Genomic DNA, 14995 nt, shown 5'->3' with positions numbered 1-14995 from the left:
TAACCTATTTTGCGACTATTATATATATATATATATATTCAATAAATCTATAAACTTTTACGTATTTGCTTAAGTTATTGCATAAATCATATGACATTAGCAATTTTTTTAACAATAAATACATAAAAAAAGTATTACTAAATTTAATAATTTGCTTTATCATACATTATTCAACAATTATTTATTAGTACCGGTAGTTAGATTTACCAAAAAATATTTTTTAAATATATTTTTTTGTGTACATTAATTTTTCAACATTTTATAAAAAATATTTATTAGATTTTTATCACAAATATGTATCTAATTTGACACAAATTTTAAGTTTATTAAATTATAAAGTTTTAACCAAATTTGTTGCCAAAAAAATGRAAATAAACAAAACTACATGTAACAGTATATACTTGACTGTCCACTTGAGTATTTTATTTAATATTTTAAAAAATAACAGGATAAGACATCTAAATAAATTTTTGTTTATTATTTATTTAAATATGCTTAAGATTATATGTTAAAATGCTTTTTAATTTTATAAAATGTTATTTGACATATAATTGTTAAATATGTATTATTTAAATATTTCAATAATATTTATTTTAATTAACTTATAGCTTATAAAAATATCTAGCTATGAACCAACTAATAGCTATAAAGAAATTATAAAACAAAATATACAAAAATTAATAAAATATTGTTATATTGCATTTATAAAATTTACCGTAATATTAATATATACATATAAAATTATTTTATAGTCAATATATTATACAGTAACTGTATAGTACATTATATACAATGAAATAGGTAAAATAATCAAAAACAAAAATCACAGTGTAATAACAATTAATTTAAAGTCATGATTGTTATTGTAATTATAATTATTTTATTAGAAAAAAATAATTTTATATTATGAAATCAATGCTAATAAAAATATTAAGAAAACTATGACTGAATCATATGAATCATATGAATATTGACTGTATTTATATTTCCAATTTAAATGTCTAATTAAATATAATCTTAATTTCAATTTTAAATGCATAACAACTAATGTATAGATTAACTAAAGCACTATTAGTGGTCAGTTTGCTGTTCATTGACCGACAACTAGATAACGATATACTCGCTCAGAGAAACACTTTTAAACAAAATTATGATTATATAGTGGTCGGCGCCGGTAGTGCCGGCTCTGTAGTGGCCTCGAGACTAACAGAAAATCCTGAGATCAGTGTATTATTAATTGAGGCCGGTGGTGCCGCACCTGTAGTATCAGATATGCCAGCTATGACTCCAAAATTGTGGGGTTCGGACATCGATTGGCAAATACCTATTACCCCACAGAAACACTCGCACCGGGCATTTAGTGGTCAATCAGCTAAATTAAGTCAGGGAAAAGTGATGGGTGGCTCCGGTACTATCAATGCCATGGCTTACGTACGCGGATTCGTCAAGGATTACGACGATTGGGAACTGGAGTACGGGGTAAAAGGTATGTGCGATATATACAGCTATGAATAGTTGTGGGTTTATGTAAAAAATCTTATGAAACAACATATACTGTAAATTTATGTAAAATATATTTTAGATTTTTATTTTCTGTATATATAGTATAYTTATAAATTATACAATTTACAAATATATTATATTTGTAAATAAACTTAATTTCTTTAGTAAATAATATTACTATTAGTAATACATAAAAAAATATTAATGTACAGTACAACCTATAATTAAGTAATAGCAATGAAACATTATTAATCATTATATGATTCGTTGTCTAATTTAACTAAAACTAATACAAATAAATTTAATGTTTAAATGTAATGAATTTTCACTTATTTATTTAACAGTAGAATTTAACTAATTTATACAGTAAATTATAAATCCTATTTTTTCAGTTAATCTTTTTATAATCTGTTCAATAAATTAAAAGCTAAAATTAACTTTTCTAAAAATCATATCTTTTAATTTGTTTTATTAAATAAATAACTTTTAAAACTAATTATTTATTTCACATAAAGTTTAGATTTATAATTAAAAATTACGCAATTATTTATTAAAAGTAATTAAAAGTTTTTAAAAATGTTTTCATTGATAATAGGCTGGAATTGGTCTAAAGTTTTACCGTATTTTAAGAGATCGGAAAACAATACAAATCATTTATTGAACCGAAAATATCACGGTTATAATGGACCGATACATGTGGTCAGTATTGATAAGCCGCGACCTATCAATAAGTTAACTATGAGTGCGGCACAAGAGCTGGGCTACAATGTCATAGATTTGAATGATCCAAACACTGAGGAAGGGGTGGCCATACAGCAGATGACTATGAAGTTTGTGTTTTATTAATCATATTCTTGTACATAAAATTTTAATAAAAATATTTATTTATTTTTTTAATTTTAAGAGACGGTTCTCGTTTTTCATCTGCCAAAGCATATCTATGGCCTGCAAAAGATCGGCCAAACCTACATATAATGGCCAAAAGTTTGGTTACGAAAATTAATTTTGATAACAATCGACGGGCTATTTCGGTGAACATATTTAGAAATAAAGATAAACACATGAAGTATATTAGGGCCAGAAATGAAATCATTGTATGCGCCGGTGCTATCCATACACCAAAACTACTGATGCTTTCGGGTATTGGTCCCAAAGATCATCTCATTGATCATCAAATACCTGTAGTGTCCGATTTGCCAGTCGGTGATAACTTTCACGACACTCCCGGCACAGTTGGCGTACATTTTACAGTTAATCAAAGTCTACAATCACCTGATCTGTCAGAAAGTGATGTTTCAAATTATTTTCTCGAAGGAAAAGGAAGATTAACACATTATGAAAAAACATCCATCAGATTGAAAACAAGTGCAGCAATAGATAACAGACCAGATATACAGATATTTGGCGAAACTGGCAGTTGGGCCGACTTTCCCGATGCCGACAGCGCTGCAAAAGCACTGAATATAAAACCCAAAATCTGGAATCAATATTATCGCCCATATAGTGGACAGTCGACCATAACATTTACACTTTTACTTAATCGGCCACTCAGTCGCGGAACAATTCGACTTAAAAGTGATAATTTTAATGACAACCCTATTGTGAATCCTAATTATTATGACAATAAACACGACATTCAATCAATGGTTGAGGGCATAAAAATTGCCTGGAGTTTAGGTCATACCAAAGTGTTTAGAGATTTATTAGATGTCAAACCCTTTATCAGTCCATTACCGGGATGTCCGGCTATAACAGATAAGGTTAATAAATTTAATGGCAAACATTTAATACCTGATAAGTATTTAGAATGTATGGCTAAAACACTGACCATATCGTTCACACATTTGGCCGGCACTTGTCGTATGGGTGCCGACTTGACTTCGGATATGCCAGAATGTCTAGCACCTAGGTGTTACTTTTTATAAATATAATAACACTTACACACAAAATTTTATTATCAAAGTTATCACTTTTTTAACTAACTTATGCAGACATTTTTGAATAAAATATGAATTTTAAAAATGTCTAAAAGTTCAATTTAAACTAAAATTTTTAAAAATATTTTTTTCTATCAATTTTTATTATAGATTAATAGATTTATATTATTTCATTTTCATTAAAAAAGTTATTATGTGCTATAATATACAGATTAATAATTAATTCTAGTTATACTCAAAAACATTGTTATAATTATTATTATAATTTTTAAAATTTTAGTTTAAATTGAAGTTTTAGACATTTTTTAAATTCGTGTTTTGTACAAAAATGTCTGCATAAGTTAGTTAAAAAAGTGATAACTTTGATAATAAAATTTTGTGTGTAAGTGTTATTATATTTATAAAAAGTAACACCTAGGTGCTAGACATTCTGGCATATCCGAAGTCAAGTGCCGACACTGATCCGACAGCTGTTGTCACTAATCGACTAAAAGTCCGTAATGTTTCCGGTCTTCGTATTGTTGACTCATCTGTCGCACCACAAGTACCTTCCGGTGCTTTCTATTCACCCGTACTTATGATAGCCGATAGAGGCTCTGATATAATCATTGAAGACTATAATAATTTAAAGTCATTATCCAAATAAGTCAAACAGTTATCTAAAAAATATTTTGTCAATTATTTTATTATTAAATTTTTTAAAATTAAAATATCATTATTTTAAAAATTAAATTTATAAGATAATAAAAAAAAATTTAATATAATATAATATTTTGTTACAATGATACTGTATATTATACAGTGTATACACAAAAAATAAATCTACGTTGATAAGTTTATATAATTATTGCTTTTTAATGTAGGATTTTTAGATGTCAGCAATAAGTATCCGTTAAAATATTCAATCTTTTTTTATAGTAAATATAAAAAATAAATTTTTCATTTTAATTAAATTTTATGTAAAAAGAGTAAGATTTTAATTTAGATATTAATGTCTAGTGTGTATGTTTTAATAGAAAATTTAAGTCTATTAATTGCAATATATATATATATATATATATATATATATATATAAATACTGTACAACAAAACTACAAAAAAACTATTATTTTTATAAACATTTTTTAATATTATATTTTATTTATTATTATTTTAACATTTTCATAATTTTGCTTTCGTTTCCATCATTAGGTGAGGGAACAATACCAAGTATATGACAAAACAGATTGTAGTGATCGACCATATCTAACGGTTCCGACACAAAGTTGGCCTTCAATGCCGGTCCAAATGCATACATTATAGCACGGATATCGGTAACGTGTCTATCATAACCATGTCGACCACCAGTCGGTGGATAGGGCGATATACCTGACTCTCCACCTGGGTACACTTTACCAGGTGAACTTGGCTATAGACACAAAAAATAAATTAATCAAACATTTAGATCAGTTTTTTTTATTACTTTACACCAATACTTACAACTGCCATATCGTATCCCAGATCTACGGTTACCAACAATGGGAACACATTTTTATTATGTTTAAAGTGAAACTCATCGGGAATGTCATCTCGTTTGTAGACTTTAATACCTTCAAGTTTGTTGAGTGCATTAAAAATCTATTATTTATAATATAATTTTATAAAAATTATTTTGCAAAAAATAATATTATTATTATTTCTATACCTTATCCTCTTTGCCGGGTTTGGGATTTAACTGAGCACCAGAACCACCGCCTAAAAGCATCTCAACATCATTATTAAAGTCAACGAATTGACTTATATGTATTTTTTTAAATCCATCGACCTGTACCATCCCGTGGTCCGATACTATCACCACATTTAGCTCATTGTCTAACTTTCTAACCTTTATCTCATCGTACAACTCCTGTAGTATTTGGTCGATACCAATCACAGCATTTGTAACATTAATAGTTTCGGGTCCCCATGAATGGCCTAAAATGTATATTAAATTAAATATTTAAACATATATTAATGTTTCATATATATAGCACATACCTATATGATCAACATATTCGTGGTATAAGAGCGCCAGTCTGTGCTTATTATTGGAAAAGTTATCCAAAATAGTCTTAATATGAGCTCGTGTTTCATTGTTAGCCACTTCCATGTTATCACTGACCGAATGATACTTAAGACAATAGTTAGGTGTTATACCGTCAATAGGAACCTGACATCCGTCCCATAAATACATAGCAGTCGACACATTATTTTTTTCAGCCGTTGTCCATATGGGCAACGATTGGTTCCACCAGTGAATGTGCGATGAATTAGCATTAGTACCCATTAGGAAAAAGTCTTTTTCAGCCGAGTCATAGACATAGTTATCAAGGAAACCATGGTGCTCGGCATACCGTCCAGTCACTATTGAGGCCCAGTTAGGGTATGAATTGGCCGGGTATATGGGCGTTACATACGGGGCTTTAACACCGTTGCGGGCAATTGTCGAGAAGCCCTTAGATGCTCGGGTGGCGTAATCCCATCGAAAGCCATCGACTAATATAATCAATAATTTTTGTGGATTTTTATTACTATCATTATTGCTAGTATTTTCATGATTTAAATGTAATGATAATGCAGTGTATGTTGAAAACACACACAAACATAGTAGTGATAGTTTTAATGACATTTTTATAAAGTTTTCTAACAATTATGATTTATTATTATTTTTTATAAATATATCAAACTAACCTATTTATATATTTTGACAGTTTGCTAGTTCAACAAGGGTAGATTAGTGTAAATGATATTTTTTTGATAATACAGTATTATTAATATTTTTATTTATGATTAAATTTTATTTTATTTTTCTTATTATTGATAAAATTTTAAACTTTGATTGGTTTCCCATATAAAAATTATATTGCAAATAATTGAAAAAATAATTGAAGTTAAATTCCACTTATATAATAACAATAATAGTTACCTATATATATATATACATTAAATATATCAAACTATTTAATAGATAAACTATAATTTCATATTAATAAGTTCAAGTACAATTAGATTACAATAAGATTTGATAATAATATATCAATAATATTTGAAAATATTCATGATTTTAATTATTTTTTTATTTGACTTATGTTGTAATTATAATAATCAAGTATCTGAAGTGCATAAAAATAATCACAAAAAGTAAAAAATTATTTGACAATTATTTTGTTTATATGTAAATTTACAAAATAAACATCTTATTAAACATAACTATTCACATATTATTAATATTATAACTTTTATAATTAGTCAATCAATAAATGGGTAATCAAATCAATTAAATATTATAATAAAAGTTAATTAATTATTATTGTTTTATATCTATTTACAATATATTTAAGTGCATTTACTAACAAACAATATTATACATGCTTAGTAACAAATCTAATAATATATTAATTAATAGTAATTATTAATTGCTTTATTGATAATTATTACACAAAATAAAATACAGGTATATTTTATTTGTCAATTATTATTTATTTTACGTCAAACACACTTATACAGTATATCATTATAGATTCAATATGGATATAGATAAAATTTACAGAAATCATCTAGATCAATTAAAACTAATTAAAAATATATTAATTTAAGATATTAAAACAAACTACAAGATAACTACAATACTGTATAATATAAAAATGTGAATACTTTACACAAAATAGCTATTGTTTTAAAAATTGCATAAACATTACAGTAAATGTAACGACTGAACCAATAAATGTGAATAAAAATTGAAAATCAATAACAAATATATTCCAAGCCTTGTATTTGGTATTAACCACTAATTTTAATTGTCTGTATAGACAACGGCGCTCACAATCGCTTTCATAGAGTAAATGATGTTTGCCTTGTTGTTTGATTTGCTGGCTATAAGGACAGGTAGTATTAGTGGTCATTATTGTATAGTATAGCTCGTTAACTGTTGGCCGTCGAGATTGAAAATAATAGACAAATAATAGATACATTAATACAGTGATCCATAAGATGGTGTACTCCAAGAAGTAGCTGATCAGTGATTGAATGTCAAAAATCCATTGCTTAGCTTTGGTAAAGTATGTAAGCCGTAGACATGTACCGCAAAATAATTGTATAAACCAGAGGAAAGGTAGTAAACCCATATCATTGTTAACCGATTCAATTGACTGTTGGATAGTTAGCAGTCGATATCGGAGATCAGCGTAATTAGTAGTAGTAATAGTAGCAGTAGTACTACGATTGTTATTGTAATGTTTGTTTAGTCGGACAAACCGATAGACTTTGGTCTCCAGTAAATGTATACCATAGCAGGTATGGGTCAGCAATAGATTTGAAGTCATGTATATAATAAAACAGTTGGTTGACCATAAAATTTCGCCATAGATATTGTCAAACGGTGTAATCAATAATATTTTAACCCAGCTATATAAGCAACAATGTATGATCAATATAATTATCCAAACTGTGCTCATCAAATAGCCCAGTGATTGAAATTTAGATTGATCATTTTTATTCAAATTGTTATATATTTTTTCAATTAATAGATTAATACTTTTTAATTTAACAATTAAATAGAAATAATTTATAAGTAAACTCCAAGTTTTCAGATGCAATACTAAACAATAGAGACTATTAGTTAAACCATTGTTTAAAACATTTTGGATAAAACAATAAAATGTTGATGATAAAAATATTGTAATTACACTAATTGTTTTTATTTTAAATATGTAGTTAATAATTTTTAAATAAATATTTTTATTATTTTTACTATAACTTAAGCCAATATTTAATAATAGATATTTCATTAGAAATAAATATGTATCAATTATTTTGTTCATAATTATTATAATAATAATGTATATAATATTCTAATGAACTAATATTTATCATACAATTAATATTGTAACTAAAGATCATATGCTATGAAAAATTATTAAATATATTATATTATTAATTAATAATATATGCTATTAATGTTAATATTTAAACAGTTAATTAATATTTATTTGTGAACATTATGTAAATAAACAAAAAATTATAATAACTTTAATATACATTGTGTTTGGACACGAATTTTATAGATAAATATATTACTTTTTCATAATAATATTGAAATATTGTGTATTTAAAGAATTAATTTAATCAATAATTTTGAAGTTTAATCATTCAAATCAATAATAGTTATAATATTTAATGGTTTGTCTAATAATTATATTAAAAATCTACTAAAAAACTTTAAATTATCAATAACTGGTGTAAATTTTTTATAAAAATCTTTAATTAGTTTATTATTTTTTTGCAATATTGTATCAAATGATCGTAATTTCTTTGACTGATTTGACGACAAAAGTTTAGTTAATTTTATTATATTTAGTCATTTCATACCATACATGACTAAAGTTGAGTTTATTTTTGTAATAATGATTCATATAATTTCATGACTTAATTTTTATCAATTATAATAATAATATATTTTTATATAAAAACAATATTCAGAACTTATTAATTTAGTAAATATTATTTATTATATTAACTGTAATTTATTTTCAATGTTATTATAAACTTTTTATTTGAATCTACCTAAATCACACATCAGAAGCATTTGAATGTTGATAATAACAATATTGTTAGGCAACTATTATCGCTTTAGATAGTGAGACCAAATAAATAAATAAATTTAATATTCATAAATTATATTAATATTCATTTTTTAAATTTATAATTGATAATAAAAATTATATGAGTATTTAAATTTTTTTATGTAATTTTTATTTAATAATATAATTTAATATAAAGTTATTGGTTTTTTCGGCTTATCAGCTATTATTCAATATATTGTTTTATTTGTTTTCAACTTTAACTCATTCATTCAAAATTATTCAATTGTAACTGATGTATGACCTAAATTATAGTTTATTGTATAGTTTTGAAATAGTTTTTTTTTAATATTATTGTTTATTGTTTTGTATTATATTGTACRGTATATTTATAAATATATAATGTTAATTTATATATTTATTTACTTATTGTTTATTTATTTTTGTTTCATTAAAAGTTTTTACTTAGGGGTGGTTCACATATTACGTTTGCACTTGAGGGGATGGGGGTTGGCCAAAGCGAACTTTTGCGAACGAGGGGATGGGAGGGGTAGAGACATTTAGATATTTTATTTCTTGTTGTGGGGGGGGGGGGTTAGCGGTTAGGGACATGCGAACGTAATTTTTTTAAATGATTACATAAGAACAATTGCAAACATAGGGGAGGGATGGGATCTAGATTTCTTAAAAAGTGCGAACCTAATATGTGAATCGCCCCTTAGTTAAAAATAATCTAATATAATTTTTATTCTATATTTATTCTGTATTTATTCTGTATATTTAATACTCTTTTATTTACTAAATATTTTATTTATTTATTGGCTATATTTACATTTTATCAAAAATTGTATAATAATAATAATAATATACGTAATTTGCAAAATTAATTTTTAGTTTAAACATTAGAAATAATAATTTTATTAATTCAATAAAAATATAATTAATTAGTAGACAAAAAATGCATACAAATAATTTATTTTATGAAATATTATTCTATTATACATATACAGTATCTATCAATTCTATAATAATTGTATAAACTAAACAAGTACATATTTAATGTATTAATGTAAAAAACATATATAAAATTACATAAACTATTAAATTATGTTAAAATTTGAGTTAAGTTTTAGTTATATACTAAATCAAGTGTTATTTATTGATATCTTATTGTTGTATAGTATTTATGTCTTATCCAATGCCAAGAGTTGAATAGACATAATAGTGAAAGTGAGGACTGAACTCAAAAAACTAAATAAAAACTTAATACTAATTGTAAAGACATTGAAAGCCTTATACTCTGTTTGGAGAAGCGGTCGAAAGATTTCTGAATTCACTTTACGATTAGTGAAACAAAAGTTAGTCTTCATGTCCTTCATCTGGAAATACAGTTCATTGACTGTCGGTCTTTGACTCTGGAAGTAGTGTACGGCCAATACGTATCCGAAGTCAAACAAACAGATGAGCGCCCACTCCATGAAGTAAAACACTACGAGATTGATGTCAGCGGCCAGTCGTTTATCGTTTGTTATATACGTGAGCCTAAAACATGTGGATATAAACAACTCGACAAACCAAACAAATGGCATAAAACCGGCCGATTGGTTGACCCTTTCCTTCAGGTTCTGGATATTCATAATACGTTTTTCCAGTTCCTCATAGTTTGCCAATTCTTCAATGCCTTCTTCGGGATTTCGACAACTATGAAACAGTCGGCTCTCCAATAGGTATATACCATAGCATATGTGTATCAAAAACAGTTGTGTCAACAATAGAAAGCCAAAGACATTAAAAGACCAAACAATTTCACTCAAAGTGACTAACATTGTATTCAAGCGAATACTGTTAATATAGTAGTAGACACTGGCATTGATAGTAACAATAATAAACCATATGATTACCGATACAATGGCCAACACCCGGAGCCGATCAATTTCAACGGGTTTCAAATTATCGGTAAGTTTGGTCATAATTTTCAATATACCTGCGACTCGCAGTTGAAAACATATGTAGGCTATCAGTAATATCCAGATTTTGATTTGAAATGATAGCGGAAATAAACTCTGTTTGAGTGGACTTCTCTGCTGATTGTTATCATCATCTGGTAGTACATAGTATTGAAAGTCATAATACATTGAATATATGAATATTATAATTGTTTTCAATTTGAAAAAATAAAATACAAATTTTGAGTATCGATGATTATGTTGTTTGAAATCACAAAATAGATTTATACCATTAAAATAAAATAGATAGTAAAAAGAGTTATATATTGAAAAAATAGTCATTTTTATAGATAATTTGTATCGAAATAATATGTTATTGACTTATAATAATTGTTAATTGTTGTGAAATAAACAATTTTTGTTAATTGAAATGCTCTCACATATCATTAACACTGAACTTTTTTAGATTATATCTATAAAAAAAATTATTTTGATCGTAAACTAAAAATAATAAATATTATATAATACTTAGAATAGTAATAATAACAATACATTATATTGATTAGTAAAAGTCGCTTAAACTTTTAGTTTAGTATAGAGTATATATGTTTTCATTAAATATTTATGATTTTATACCTTATATTGATTAAGTTGTATGTGTTATTGTGTGTCTATGATATAAAATAATGATTTTGTTAATTGAAAAACATTATTGACTTATAATAATGTGAACGCAAACTGAACGGATAAAACAATGAGAAATTAACTTTATTTAAACATATTATCGATTAATTTTAGATAAAATATTTATAATAATAAAAATTAGTTAATAAACTTATTAACTTTTTGATATTTTAGTAAATTACTTTATTTACTTATATAATACAGTATAATGTCACAATAAAATGAAATATATAAAATTGTTGTTTAACATTTATTATTTACTGTAGATGTATTTTAACTTTATAATAAAACAGTTTTTAATCATAAATTTACATTATTTTATTGTAGGAAAAAATACTAAAAAAAATTTTGAATGTCAGATCAATTATTATAATAGTAATTTGTTTTTTGTGTAAATATAGTAAAATTACAATAATAGATATAAGATAAACTTGATATAAARTAACTTATATAAAAAATTATATAATATATTTATATATTATAATAATACAAAAATATTATTTCCTAATATTCAACAATTTGTACCTTTACTAGACTTTTAGTAGACATTTATAGGTAAAAAAAAATTTATTCATAAAAACTAATAAATAATTATTATTTTCATAGTTTATTTAAATATTAAAATTGTTATATTGATTTTTTTTATATTTTAGTTTAATGATTATTTTTATATGCAAATACGATGCAGGTATATATATATATATATATATATATATATATATATATATTATTTACTACAGTGATTAATGTTTTAAAAATTTATAAATTGTAGAAAATATGACAAATTTATATTATATGTAAATGATTATAACAAAAAATATAATACACCACACATTATACAAGTTATAAAATCAATATAAGTTTTAGCACCGGTAGATGTAATACCCAAATCCTGTTCAAGTAATTCAAGAAAACTTTTTTCAGTTTTACTATCTTTTGATTTTGCTGTAAATAAGCGACTTATTGACGGTTTGGTTGGCCGAGTAGGAGGTGTTGCTGCCGGTGTGTTGTCCGCATACATATGACTTTTGTTTTGATTTATTATAAATAGCGGCAAATTGTTTGTATAAATCTCTTCGTGTGGCATATATTGATCTATAACTTCTATCGATGAACCGTTAGATTTAGATGTCTCGTGAGTGTCAGTATTAACATTGAAGACATCCTCATCTTCATCATCGGTAAGATTAGTCTGAAGTACAACGATATCGATCCTAAATATCTGAGGCATCGCAACCTCTACTAAGCCGTCGGCTGTCTCTGCCTTTACTATCGATGTTTTGGCCGTTGAGTTGGCTTTTGTTGATTTATATGAGACAACATTTTTTGTTTCACTTTCCACTACATAATGTTGTTGTTGTTTGCTATCAACTAAATAACAATAAAATGATTAATTAAATTAATTTTTTAGCTAATTAAATAATTTCATATAAATCTTATTAATATTTAATTAATTAGTTACCAGTGTTATCACATGTTATATAAATTAGTTGAACAACAAAAATTAAACTAGATAAGTTTATAAGGTTCATTATTATAGTTAATTATTTAATTTATAATAACAGTACATATAATTAGAAAGTTTATTGATATTTTTTAATTGCTACTATTAGTTGTAGTTTATATGTTAATATATATTTTAATATATATTTTTATGGTATTGAGTTTACAATACATTTAATTCACTGTAAATTACATTTCATTGTAAATTTTGTACAAAATGTGGTATTTGTTTTTCAGATGTTTTAAAAATATGTTATTTTTTTTTGTTTTAATGTAAATAAGTTTAATATGATTTTAAAAAATAAATTAACCATTTATTTAGTAATAATACATTTTAAATTTATAATAAATAAATATTGATATGGTATATATATATATATATATAATGTGTATTAATAATTAATTAAAAATAAAAATTAATATACTTAACTAACTTTAAATTTAACATTAGATATTTAATAAATTAATAATAAAACATTATTTTATAAAGCTAACTGGCATCTATTGAATATTATAACAATTATTAATACAACTAAAATCTAATGTAATTGATAAAGATTGTATAATAGTTTAAAATATTAACCTTGTTTAATTTTAAAATATTTTTTTTGACAAATAAAATATGTTGCTCCAAATAGTTGAATACAAGCAAACAGTGGAAAATATATAAGTTTAAAAAATACAATATTTATAAACATTTTCCATAAAATCGTTCAAAATTATTTAAATAATTTTTATATTTTACTCAATTATGTACAATAAAATCTTTAGTTTAATTTTAGTTTTAACTTTATATTTATATTTAAATATAGTATTTGTTAAATGCAATAATTTAGTAAACATTAATACTATTAATGATGAGGTAATTATTAATAAATAAGATAACAATTATTTTTATAGAATTATAATTAAAATATATTTAATTAAAAATTATATTTAATTTATTGTTTATATATAAGACTGAAAAACGATTTCCGTTTCAACGACAAGAAGAGAAAGAAGACATCGAAGATACGGAAGTCATTGAAAACTTCAAAACATTAGACAATGAGTTAAAGATGGTTGAGGTTAGGCGTCGACTAATGCAAGCACTGGGAGGTGTTAACGATGTCTACGATAAGACCAAAGTATACGCATTGCCGACCAAAAGTCAATTATTGACATTATTGAGACGATTGCAGACATCGCCGGCCAATCCAACCGAAGCAAAACCCGTCTTCAAGACAGTGGCCGATAGTTTACAAAAAATAATCAAAACTATGGAAATGGATCCCAAACTACAGCGATCTAATAGTGCCAACAATTTAAAGGAAATGCTTTACACACCAACCAAAACATTGCGTACAGTATTCACATTAATATCGATTTGGTAGTGATTTTATTATACAAATATATAGATAATATACAAAAATATTTATAAATATTAATATAATTTTATAATTATAATAAATATGTTATTTAAAAAATTCTATTACTAATATTAATAAAAAAAATCATAATAAAGTAATAAAAAATATAATGAGTTTATTAACCAAAAAAATTGTTAAATATTATAAATATTTTAAATTTAATACTTTTATACATTTATATATATATATATAATAAATATTATACTGTATTTACAATATTTTATACAAATATAATTAAAAAGTTATAAATTCTTTATTTTTTTAATTAACTTTATTATATTCACATTAATTTAATATATAAAAATTAGACATTTACATAATATATATTTCTAAAAATCCATGAAAGTATATATATATATATATATGAAATTAATTATTAACTTAGCATAAATATGATAGAAATTGTCAAATATAAT

At 24.5% G+C, this 14995-nt stretch overlaps 2 protein-coding genes across 2 annotated transcripts; one reads left to right on the top strand and one right to left on the bottom strand.

Moving 5' to 3' along the window:
• The first annotated feature begins 1047 nt into the window (after positions 1-1047).
• LOC128955893 (uncharacterized GMC-type oxidoreductase Mb1310-like) lies at positions 1048-4086 on the top strand. Its single transcript, XM_054301572.1, has 4 exons — positions 1048-1486; positions 2099-2333; positions 2408-3414; positions 3866-4086. Exons 1-4 carry the CDS (start codon positions 1048-1050, stop codon positions 4084-4086), a joined length of 1902 nt encoding a protein of 633 aa, XP_054157547.1.
• A 478-nt stretch (positions 4087-4564) lies between these two features.
• LOC128956309 (glycerophosphocholine cholinephosphodiesterase ENPP6-like) lies at positions 4565-6124 on the bottom strand. Its single transcript, XM_054302010.1, has 4 exons — positions 5457-6124; positions 5125-5393; positions 4920-5057; positions 4565-4848 (listed from the first exon to the last, which is right to left on the bottom strand). The coding sequence occupies exons 1-4, from the start codon at positions 6085-6087 to the stop codon at positions 4588-4590; spliced, it is 1299 nt and encodes a 432-aa protein (XP_054157985.1). The 5' UTR covers positions 6088-6124; the 3' UTR covers positions 4565-4587.
• Between the last annotated feature and the right edge of the window lie 8871 nt (positions 6125-14995).

This window comes from Oppia nitens, unplaced genomic scaffold, assembly GCF_028296485.1.
Source record: "Oppia nitens isolate AA-2021 unplaced genomic scaffold, nextdenovo-longstitch-racon4-pilon3 scaffold2_pilon_pilon_pilon, whole genome shotgun sequence".
Taxonomy (NCBI): Eukaryota; Metazoa; Arthropoda; class Arachnida; order Sarcoptiformes; family Oppiidae; genus Oppia; species Oppia nitens.
Note: the sequence above shows the minus strand (reverse complement) of the source record. Positions and strands in the feature narration are given on the sequence as shown.